Source organism: Platalea leucorodia (assembly GCF_965183815.1).
Source record: "Platalea leucorodia genome assembly, chromosome: 5".
In the NCBI taxonomy this organism is placed as follows: domain Eukaryota; kingdom Metazoa; phylum Chordata; class Aves; order Pelecaniformes; family Threskiornithidae; genus Platalea; species Platalea leucorodia.
In genome coordinates, this window is record NC_138827.1 from 1,819,603 (window position 1) to 1,831,705 (window position 12,103).

A 12,103-nucleotide genomic window follows, 5' to 3' on the forward strand; every position below is an offset into this window, starting at 1 on the left:
CAGACCTAAATTATTGTGAGGGTTGTGTGGTTAAACCCTGTCTCACCACGCACAGCTCGAGCACGCGTCTTTGCAAACACAACGTGGAGCTTGGCTCCACAGGAAGATGAGCCTGGCTTATCATTAGGCTAGTGAAGAACAGAAATGGGCTGCTTAGGAATGCTGCGGATTCATCCTCTTCAGAGGTCTTTAAGAACAAAGAGTTGTTCCTGCCTTTGGGTAGGAGACTAGATCAAACCGACTCCTGAGATCCCTTCCAGCTCTATGACTGGTATTGAATGAGATGCATGTTGCTATCCACAGAAGGATTTTGTTTTTAAAACCTGAGACTTCCGAAACAGGTCTGAATGCAGGCCCTGGAGATGAAACTCTTCTCATTACCTCCACAAATCATTCGCCGTCTCAAACCCAAGACAGAAGAAACAATATTTCAGATTTAAAATACCTGGCTGTAAACCAGGGCTACATACATCAGCATTACAGACTTTCCACCGTCCAGAAGGACTACCACGGAGTCCCTAAAGAAAAGCTTTCTGATCAAAGAAAGATGACAGGACTGATGTCTCTGGTCTGAGATATGAACTTCAACCTACCTCTGGGGACCTCACGTGGACCTTCAGTCTGCAGGAGCTCAGACCGTTTCCCACAGCCTTTGGAGGCGGTGATGGGATGTTGTTGTGAACCGACAGTCCAGGGTGTAACCGTCCCCTCCCAGGAATAAAGGCCACTTCTGTGTTTCCCTCATGTCTGAAACAAACAACAAATACAGAACATTTTATTAACAAAAGTACAGTTTAAATTGGCAGAACGTCCATGCCTGTGGTCCTTTCTCCAGGATAATCTCACTTAAGCCCATGCAGCCTGCATCAGTGTAGCTGGATCTCCACCAGCTGGGTTGCTCGTTTGAACTTCAGTTCTCTTGCAAAACTCTGCTGGGCAGTGACAGAGGACATTCATGAGGACCAGAACATTGGGAAGGTCTGGATTACACTTCAGGATGATCCGTGCATTCAAGATTTCCTTATAGCAGGACCATCTTGAAGCATTGTTTAAGACTAATAATCCTTACGCTTCTTGAGGTCAAACATTGGTGTGACATGAAGGGGTTTTGCCTAAGACTCAACAGCACCATGATGATGACGGGAAATATGTTACCCGCCTACCTGAATTTGGCTTTTGCAATTATTTTTCTGGCCTCTTCATGTGTGCTGCCCACCAAAGAATCTTTATTGATAGCGATTAGTTGGTCACCAGGTCGGAGCCGACCATCCTAAACAAAGAAGGAGAAAGTCAGAGCATTGGGAAGGAATCTGCCCAAAGCCTTCCTCTGCAACACAAATCCTCATTAGTCCGTGCAATGCATTATTCATCTATTCTTAGAAAAGCTGCTTCAGAACAGCTACTGCTTCTAGGATAGGTCTCCATTGCAAAGTCACTGAGGGTCTCCACGCTGACTTACCTTGTAACAGTCACCATCTGGCATAAGCTCTTGAACATAAATCATGGGGCCATCAGGCCTGTTAGATCCACCACTGATTGTCAGCCCTAAGCCGGAGGATTTTGCTATAGAAATGCTCTGGATTCCTGATTCAATGGAGCAGCTGCAAGGGAGAGATGTTAGCAGGTGACTCAAGGTGATCTGGTTTATTTTCCCATGTTGCTGAACAAACTCTGCCCGGCTTTCTTTCCATGCATGATCCTTATAACTTCTCCCAACCTTTTTGTCTCTGCATCTTTTCTTCCACCCAACCTTGGAAAGAGGAGGCGAGGACTCCCGTTTCTTAGCAGACATTGTTCAGCATTATGAAGATGACTGGCCTGCATAATCTCAAATGCTGGGGAATACTCGTTTGCATTTAGAAAATAAAGAGAGAAGAAACTGAAGGTTTACCCAGAGTATATTTACCACTCCTGCTTTTTATAGCCAAAAGCATACAAAGGATCAAGGTGGTTATCGTTCAAATCCATTTAAATCACCAGACAGCAATTTACAGATTGGTCAACCGTTAGGCAGGCCTTAGCAAACGTCACAGTGAAGCTCAGGACACACAGCTATGTCTTAACCAAGGCTTGGACTCAAAACCTTGCAAGATGCCCTAGGAAAGGAGCCCTTAAGCACCTTTATAGCAACACCCACCGCGCTGTGATTTACTTCTGTGCTAGAGACGACTCTCCCAGTCCAGGAGGCACTGCGAATGGAGCAGTGACGAGGTTGGACCCTACCCTCAGAGAGCTGCCTGCTAGACAGGACCCAACAGGCCACCAAGGCCGGGACACGGCAGGCGGCTCCGTGCAGGTTTAGCAATTGCAGTGAGAGTTTGTGGCAGCAGAGATTTCACTGACCACCCACGGGCTGGTGGGAACGACCAGGCAGCATCGCAACAGGGAGGTTTTGGGGAAGGATTCGGTGGGATCTAAGGGTCAGTAAGCCCTTTCCTCCCAATGGGCTGGCTGCAACTGGTATTTCTCCTTTTCAGTTTATTTCCACAACAGCCACTCACCAAACGGCCTGCGGTTTCTGGTCCTCCTTGTGTTATCTGATAACTTCAGACACGACGACAGCTGTGCATCCCGTGCCTCCCGGTGACCCCAGCGCATAACCGCCCCGTGCTCCTCAGCAGTGCCATCCCCAGTGGTCAGACCCCCCCGTGACAGAGCAGCATCCCACCAGCACCCCCCAAACCGGAGCGGGCCCCCGGGAGAGCCAACTGGCTCTACAGGGGGAAGGGGCTGCGTTCATGCAGCATATGTCTGTCTTTTATGGAAAAACATTGCTCTAAGAAATATTTTAGGAAAACGATGTCACGAAATGTAACATTAAACCCTCCGTTCAAATCAAAATATCAGACACTATCTGTGGTGAGACTGAATCATATCTGGGTCCCGTTGAGGCAGGACCTCAGATGACACTGCGATGGGAGGTCGCAGCCTGGGGACAACCTGCGGCGAGCAGAAGGGATGGCAGCCACATGCATGAAGAGACCCCGTGGCCCAAATGACATCTCTGCAGCTGACCACCAACGCTCCGCTGCAGTCAATGGTCCGTGATTTCAAATGGCTCATGCTGCTGCCAGGAGAAGACCACTGGGGCCTGGCACTGGCATGGAGACAAGCAGAAGATGGCACAGTGTGGCAGCGCTGAGCGAGGAGGCCACCAAGTCAGGTCCCCTCTAGCCTGTATCGCAGCCTGGAGTGGGTTAACAGCAGAGCAAGGATAGTTTGTCCAAACGGGCTGCCAAGGAGATGAGCTGGCCTCTCCTCTGTCAGGGTCTCTCACTCCATGCAAGCAGCTTAAACCTCTGGTGCCAAATATTTGTCCTCTGCAAATCCCTAATAACGAGCTGGTATTTAGCAAGAGAATTTACTGGTTCTGCAGTGAGGGCTGATTCTCTTTACCAGCAACTTGGCTTGTTTATGTTGGCAAAGGAAGGGAAGCTGCAAGCCCTGGGGACAAATGGTCCCAATTCCACGACGGTTCACACCCTCCAAGCTGTCCCTCTTGAGAAGGGCAACCCCGAGCACCCTGGAGACGAGACTCCACAGAAAAACATGCTCTGCCTGTCCAAACCTCTGACCCTGCGAAATATGAAAGGGACAGATGACCACATGAAAACACATGCTCCAGGAGATGCTCTGGAGACAAAGGGATGTGGTGTCTGTAGACAACCGCTGTTGACACCAAAGCAAAGGGCGTCGGGAGTGTTTGCATCGAGAGGGCAGTGTTTGTGCTCTTGTTGCACGATGTCAACGTGTCAGAAGCAGGGCAATAGAAAACAAGCTCCTGAAACACCTTCCGAAAGCACCACTGGCCTCACAGAAACACTCCGCTCATGACATGGTTTATAAAGGTGATGAGCGGGTCCTCTCAGCTGGCCGTAAGCCACGGCTTCTCCCCGGCTTTCAGAGGGGAGGAAGAGGAGCGGCTGTGTCGTTAACCGTATTGCAGACATATTGACTGCCTCAACAGGGAAGCTTTTCAGCTCTTGGGCACAGGCTTCCCAGGAACAGTCAAGATGCCACCGCGACAAGGACTTCTAAAAGACGCTGTGGTCTCCTAGCCATTTTGGGGATACAACGGTGTGGAAGACGTAAGGGTGAACAAAGCAGTTCTTCAACACTGGAAGTATTTACTGGATCTACCCCTCAGAAAGTGTTAGGCATTCGGTGATATCTTCATGACTGACCAAGGGTCAGGCTTTGCGGGGCCGGCCCCACGCGACCCGTACGTACTGTGCGTGAGGGGGGTGCGCCGGGTTCCCGATGACGGGGCCGTGGGAGTTGGCGGGGCTCAGCAGCAGCGGGCTCTGAGAGCGCGAGGAGGAGCCCGAGGATGTACTTTCCAGGTATCGACCTGAATGGCAAAGTCAGAGTCAGTCCAGGGAACGCAAATACTCCAGCATCACCCTCCTCCTCTGCTCTACCTCTGAGCTGACACCGTTTTCCTAGCTTTTTGGGGAAAAACCACACGGTAGTTAAAGACATCGGTATATCGCTCGTGGAGAGGAAATGTTCAGCCTCCTCGGCACATTTCCAGCGTGGGACTGTCACCCCTCTGCCAGCCCTACCTACCTCTGCCACAGGGGAAGGGTTGGCAGCCGTCTGGTGGGATACCGAGCCAGAGGGACACCTTCTTCCCCCAGGCAGACATGATTTGATGCGCTGGCACCTGGCTTAGGTTAACCTTGTTGCATCTCATTAAACATTTCCTATTTGCAAATGAAAAATAATGATCATTGCATGAACGATTGCTGAAATGCTTTGAAATCCGTAGTAGAAAGCTGCACTTGCAGAGATTCGTATTGCTGGGGTTACCTGCCCCGCACGTCAGTTAAGCGGAGTCTGGGGATCTGGGAAGCTGTTACGACCCCAACCCAGTTCTCCCTTGCTCGCCCCAAGGAGGCTAGCTTGCTGCCTCGCTCCGTGCTTGCTGCCTCGCTCCGTGCTTGCTGCCTCGCTTTGTGCTTGCTGCCTCGCTCCGTGCTTGCTGCCTCACTTTGTGCTTGCTGCCTCGCTCCGTGCTTGCTGCCTCACTTTGTGCTTGCTGCCTCGCTCCGTGCTTGCTCTGTGCAGGCAGGACTGGCCGTGCCCGCTGCTCTGCACCCCGGGATGCACTAAGTGCTTGCAATAAGGACGAGCAGAACTTCTCTTCCTTCAAACCTCCACCCAAACACCTACACAAATCCAACAAAAACTCCTTCAAAATAACACTGGGATAAAGAAAACTCTCTCGGCAGAGAGAGGGGCTTTTGGTTCCCCCCCCAAAGGCATGCTGAGCTACTCACTGCCGCCGTGCAGGATCGGCGAGCTCCGCGCTGAGCCCGTATTGCTCTGGGAGCCGAACTTCTCCAGCAGCTCGGAGAACTCTCTCCTGGAAACACAAACATGGTATAGTCAGCTGCTGCTTAAAACCATTCCCCACCTGATTATATGGCAACGGTGCCTCTGATGGCCGTGACTTACTACCAAGTGTAGAGGGCCGATGCCCTCCAGCAATGGGGAGCAGACGGGGCTTTCTCATGCATAAGGGTATAATCCCCCTTGTTTCAAGAGGTTGTGCAAGACCTAAGGTCCATAATCAATCTCATGGCAGTGCAGCTTTCCTGCGATGGGCTGGAACTTCGGCGTGCTCCTGCCCTGGAGAGCGTTCAGGGTGAACGTTGGCAAGAGGAGCTGGGCAGGGACGTATGGACAGGCACTGGTGACAGGGAGAGCAGGCAGATGAACCCAGGAGCCCTGCCCTGCACCCTGCCTTGCACCCCACCGCTTGGACCCTCCCAGGAATCAGCCGGAATAATTTCACCCCCAGCTATAAGGCTCGGAAGTTTTGCTAACACACCACACAAATTAAACAGGCTGTCAGAAGGAGCTGTAACTATGCAAACATAAACAGAAAAAGTTTGGCCTATTCGTGGCTCCTTCCAAAGTAGTTAAATGTAGATTATTCTCTGTTTTTTCTCCTTTCCCAGGCAGAAAGCAGATCCCGCTAGCTCTGGCTGGGGTGAAGATGGGAGATGGCTTCTGGAGCACATGCAAAAGCAGCAGCCCACTCTCTGAATCCATCCCTGGGGATATCCTCCGTGAACATCCCAGGATAAACTTTTGGAGCATACGTCCTTAAGAACGACCTGCACTTGTAAAGCATGCTGGGGCAGCACAGGCTTCTCTGCTCGTCCCAGCAGCTGATGGCTGAAGATGCTGAACCAGCAGGCACATGCTAATTGACAGATACCAAGATCAGAAGGGCTTGTCGGTGAATTCAAGAACAGGGAGGAATGGCAACCCGCAGACATTTAGCATGTTCCCTCTGTCTTGAGGTAACCCCCCTGCTTCCCGTAACACCTCTCTGCAAAGCAATCCCATCCACAACATCCCCTGAAAGCTGGCTGGGTGCCCAAGTGCCTCCATTAGCGCTTTGCTTCCAGGCCGAGTCTGACACCGTATAACTACCCGAGTGCGTTGAGCCCTCGATGAGCTGTAACTACCTGTACACAACAGGTGAATTGCTTCGCAACCTTCCTTTTCCCAAGTGTAACACGTTGAGTTCTTTCATTCAGAACCACGTTTACCAGCTCCTGCATCATTTCTGTAATCCTTCTTTGAGCTGCCGTGAGCCTCTCGCATCCTTTTGGAAGAGGAGGCACAGAAAGGGGATGCCATGTTCAAGCGTCGGCCTCCTGTGCCCGTCCCTGCCCCACTGGCTCGTTGGGCAACACGGCTCGCAGGAGCATGCTCTCCCTCTGCGACTGTGCAGTCCTCTCACTTCATAACCCAACGCTTCTGGATCAATCCAACCTTTTGGCAGAGAGAAGAGCCTCAAGGATGACTCGTTTCTTACAGGTGTCATTAAACAAGCAGCCAGGCAATGGGGAGAGTCCTTGAAAGTGTTTCTGTGGCCACAGTAGCAACATTAGATGTCCGCTTTGAAGGCACGAAGGAATCCCCATGGGAAGGTGCCTTCTTGATGCTACAGCCACAGGGAAAGCCTGGTTATGAGTGGGTAGCTCTCACGCTTGACAGTCAGACTAGCTCAAGACATAAATTGGTAGGAAACCAGCCGCAGCAAAGTTTCCTCCGCGAGGAGACTGCTCTTACACACCAGCAGACATTGTGTCATCTGCGTTCTTTACCGGGACAGATGTTATATATTATTGGCTAGATTAGAGTCAACAATATTAAATGATGAATGAATCATCAGCTCCTTAGGTTCCTGCTGGAAATGCTCTCAGTAATTTACATCTTCCCCTTAACAACCAGCTCATTAACGAACTTCAAAGACCAGTGCCTGCCTTATCTAATATTGCCATCAAATGTATGCCTTATTCATTCCATTTGATGCTAATTTTAAATCCAAGTGTCACACAATACTTAGTGGAATGCCTTGGTGAATCCCAATACTTCGCGTCAACGCGATTGTCTTCATCAGCTAAACCCATGACCTTAAAAAAAGACAACTACTATGTTCAGAAACCCCACCTTCCACAAAGCTGTTCTAACTCGCAGTTTCGTGGCGTTAGGCGCTGAAATAGGTGTAAAAGCACTGAGAAAGTGGAAGGACAACTTAGACCCTGTAGCAGCCGGACAGCCGTTCGCTGTTCTGTGGTTCCCTGGGTTAAGCCTTGGATGGATCTTACCTTAGCAGAGTTTTTGCGATTAGCCTCTGTATTTCTACGGGCGATTCACACTCCCGTTGCACGGGTAACTCAGGCAGCGATGGCCTTGTGCCTCCGTGACCTCTTGCCATGGCAGGTCTAACTTGCTGGAAGTTCATGTATTATTTCCAGTGGTTACCAAGCCATCGGCAGCTGGGTTTTTGTTTTGGGCTGGCTGTTTCTGTGGTCATCTATTGTTACATTTTCCTCAGATAATAATCCATCGGAGCACAGAATAGGTTATGAACTCAAAACAATGGCTAAAAACCTTTTAGTCAATGCAAATGCAACTAGTCTGGCAGCTCTTGCGCTCTTTAAATCCTGCTAAACAATGCAAACTCACTCACCGATCCGTGCTGTCAAGCTCTGTTCTAAGCAAGAGCAGGTATGACTTGGGCATTCGTTGTTGGTGTTGATTTCGTGGCATTAAGTTGATCCACAAAGCAATATTTCTCCTTATTTGCTCAGGAGCCTGAACAACGAGCTCGGAGCCCAGGGTTGCTTTGCTGCAGGGACGGTGTGACTAAATGCTCCATCACGGGTGACTGTCCCGGCTCCTGCTTTGTTGGTCAGTGCTGCAAACCCCGGTCCCACCAAGGACATCATAAACACATGACTAACTTGAAGCACACGCTTATCCCAGCAGCAAGCAATACACTTTCTGGTGTCAACCTCCCGAGAAGTAATTTTGTGCTCAGTGCTGTATTTGAAGGAATTTGCAAGCGGGCAGATGATGCCCAAACATCACGGATTAATGAACAAGTACGCTGAAGGAATGCCCACAAGTCTTGCTTTGTGCTTTCAGACACTAAGAGAGTTCAGAAGATGTCTTTAATATTTAAAATTTGACCCGTGCTAAAACATTTTGAGTTGCCAGGTGTCTGCAGGACTAAACTGCCCAGCTTTATTTAAAAAAAAAAAAAAAAATTGTGGGGTTGTATTAGGTGGAAAGTTCATTTTAACAATCCCTTCTCCAGCTCTTTTTCATTAAGACACAGGCATTTGAGGTCTGGAGGATGCTCGTAAGAGAGCTGGGGCCCGCACAGCCTTCGGCCAGCCCCACGGCGGGGAGTGGGGTACTGGGGTTGGCCAGCAGCAGCCAGCTGCAGGCTGACTTTGCTGCAGATTAAGCAGTGGGGGGGGTCAATCTTCCTGCAGAATATTGTTGTTTTATCTCATAATACCTTTTTGTCCTGCCCTTTTGTTCTTGGGAGAGCAAAGGGCGAATCCTACATCAAAGGTTATGTGAGAGCACAGCGTCTGGAAGCCTCAGCTCTGCACTGCAGCTGGGGGAGAAAGGAGCCTGCGACACCAGGTAAATGAATAGCTTGTCTCAGAAAAACAAAGCCTGCAGGTCAGTGGGAACCGTGGACCCGAAGCACTGCAAAAGCATCACAAAAGCAGATTTTCTCATCCCTGGCTTGCAGCAGCTGCAGCATTTCCACCGCTGTCCGGGCAGGATGATGCTCTGGAGCAGCAGCTCCGGCACGGAGCCCAGGTCCATCCCAGCACGGAGCCCGCGCATCGCGAGCTGTGAGCCCTCCCGCACCGGCTGTGCTGGGCAGTCCCTCACGCTGCTGCTTGTCTTTGCTTTTTCATTAATGCCTAGGAAGCGGGGACGTGTACAAGTGCATCTCAGCTTCTGCATAAAAGGATGCCTGTTCTTCCCCAGAGACCTGGGACAGCCCAGACTTGCAGGAGTCAACCCCACCACTGCCTTCCAGTTTAGCACCAAGCGCTCAAACACGCAGGGCTCACTGGAAAAAAGGGATTCCCTTGTGTTCTCACCAGCCTGGGCACGAACTCCAGCCACAGCCTCTCTGCTGATGCCTGGGTACCGGTCGCCATTGGCTGTGCCTTTGCAGAAAAGCAGACTGCTTTCCTTCCGGCTTCTTGCGCAAGCCCTGTTAATACAACAGCCCCTTTTCCCCGAGATGACGGTGCATGTCGTGCGGCGATGCAACGTATTTAGCATGTTATCATGCGCGTACTAGGAGGTGCAGCGCAAACTGGCTTTCTCACAGCGATAAACCTGAAAGACCAGGATGATATCTGTGCAACGCAGAGAAACAAGGAACTATTGTAGCTTTCAGGCTGGGAATGAATAAACAATAATTACGTGTATGCAATAAAATTATCTTCATTAGCTAAAGATGAGCACAGACGACAATCAGATCCAACCATCATCCAAACCCAGCGTGCCCAGCTCTAAATCTGAATTTTCTGCTTTAAGCCCTAGCATTACTGCCGCTCTCTGCAGCATGTCTGATGCGACAGGCTGAAAACATGCATCTTATACACGCCAGGACTGAGTTCCATTAAGAGCACAGGTAATTTGGGCCTATAATTAACTCCAGGGACAAATAATAGCGTTTATGAGTCAAATTCACCCGAGGGCAACCACAACAAAATGCTACTCAGCTGAGTCATTGGGAAAATTGGCAGGCGGGTTGGATCGCCTTCCAAACCCAGAGCCATTACGTTTCCTCCTCCGGCGTGCCTTGTGCGCCGGGGGTTGCGAGGACGACCTGCATGCGAGTATCTGCAAATACCCTGAATGCCCCCCCTCCCCGTGGCATCCTCTTGGCTTTCGCGTCTCGTGAGCCGCTTCGCTGGGCGGTAGGAGGGCGCGAGGCTGCCCTCAGCTCGTGGGAGTTCAGGGCACAGCATCTCCGTGGGTATCGCCTGCGGAGCTGACAGCCCCTGGGAAGTCAGAAAGCCCGTTCCAACCCAGCCAGAGGGCTGTCTGCTCACCCACGCTCAAGGATAGACTTAAAAGATAATAGGGCATCAATAAAATAAAGACAAAACTAAGGAGAGGGGAAAAAAAAAAAAGTAGAAGGCAGAAAAATCCTTCCCCTGTTGCCACAGCCCTTAATCCTGGAGATATGTATTTGTGTATTAAACAGTTTGCAGGATGATTATGTAAGTGAAATCTCTGCAAATCTTTTTAAAAAAAAAAAACAAAAACCAAAAAAACCCTCCACTGATTACTTCCCCACTCTCCCGCCGGCTAACCTTTTGCAGATTTAACAGATAACCAACAGCAAACGGAGGCCAAATAAATTGCTTAAAGTTTCGCTGCCCTCCCGGTCTCCCTCGGCCGGGTTACGCGCGGCTCCTCCGCAGGGCGACCGGGGACTGCCGACAGATGCACAAAGGAGCGGGAGCTGCCGACCAAGCCTCGCGCGCATATGTTTTAAGAAACATCTGCTGCAATTTAAGATATTAGGAGGCACGTCGAGCCGCTTGGAGCAGATCAGCATGGGTGAAGGCAGAAAACCTGCTTTGGGGGCTCTGGCTGAGAAATAAAGTGTTTCCCCGAGCAAGTCCTGCTGCTGCTGGGCGCAGGGAGCCGCTCGGCTGCGGAAACCCATCCCTCCTGCCGAGGGCCAGCAACAGCCAGCCCGAGGGGACAGCGCGAGGTGCCTGCTGCCACTTGCCCCCCTACGGCGAGCGCGGGGACCGCTGCCGCACCGCAGCCCATCCCGCGCATCCTTCCTCGGACCAAAAGAGGGTCAGACTCCCCAGTCTAGCTCTGGGGAGCTGCTCGCTTCACCCAGTCCTTCCTCAGCAGCTGCTGAAGGACTTGCAGTTAATATAATAATTTGAGATGTTATTTTCACTGGAAGAGCGGAATAGAGGTAGGTAAAAAGCAGTTCGTCATTAATAGCGAATAATTCTTCCACCATAATATTAGTGTGTCAGAATTAGTCTCATCCCTGTCATTACAGCACTCTCACTGTTCTGCTAAGGCAGTAACGCTCTGCAGCTGCTGATGGATAAGGAATGAAACCATCATCTCTGACGCTAACGGGATGCGGGTGCGTTGAGCAAACGACTCCGTGATCTTCAGCCACCCACGTGCAGCGCGAAGCCTCGGCGCCAGCAGCCTGCCCACGACCGCGCTCTGCCTAAACCCACTCTCAGTTCGGTGGTTCCTGGTGCACCTCCAGTTTCCAGACCTGTGTTTCTGTTCAACAGGGAGAGGTGCTCCAGCACATCGCACCAGATCTGCCAGGGGATGGGAGCAAAGGACCCCACTAATCCCATAGCTCGGTTTCCACAACCCTGCCCTCTCTTGCGACACCATCGTTGTCCCACACAGCTTAAATCCAGCCAAGACAAAACTGAACTCTTTCCTTCCCCTTTTGAATCCTCCAAGCCTCTCTAGAGAAAGCTAGGTTTTCCAGGGAGCGGCGAGGGGAGAGGTTTCAGGGAGAAACTGCTTGTTCTCCCTGAGAAGGAGGAATCCTCTGGGGAAGGGAGACCTTAACTCGATGGGTCTGACTGGAAAGGAAAGGGAAGACCCTGCTGTCCCTCTGTGTCTTCATCCAAAGCTCTGTGCAGGACGCGCTAAGCCGTAGGCAGCTCAGCACCACGCAAGCAGAGCTGAAGGAGCCCGTGCCACCCTACAGCCGAGGCCGGAGCTGCCCTGGTCCTTGCTGGGGAAA

The 12,103-nt window shown here is 51.1% G+C and overlaps 1 protein-coding gene across 1 annotated transcript in view; it reads right to left on the reverse strand.

The window, feature by feature from the left end:
- LOC309590782 (syntaxin-binding protein 4-like) overlaps nt 1-12,103 on the reverse strand; it is a gene marked incomplete at its 5' end in the record, with an annotated part of 47,004 nt that overhangs the window by 15,105 nt on the left and 19,796 nt on the right. Inside the window, 5 exons of the mRNA XM_082312237.1 lie at nt 594-747; nt 1,164-1,270; nt 1,460-1,601; nt 4,231-4,351; nt 5,283-5,368. Coding sequence (XP_082168363.1) covers nt 594-747; nt 1,164-1,270; nt 1,460-1,601; nt 4,231-4,351; nt 5,283-5,368 — 610 coding nt within the window. The remainder of the gene's footprint in view (nt 1-593; nt 748-1,163; nt 1,271-1,459; nt 1,602-4,230; nt 4,352-5,282; nt 5,369-12,103) is intronic.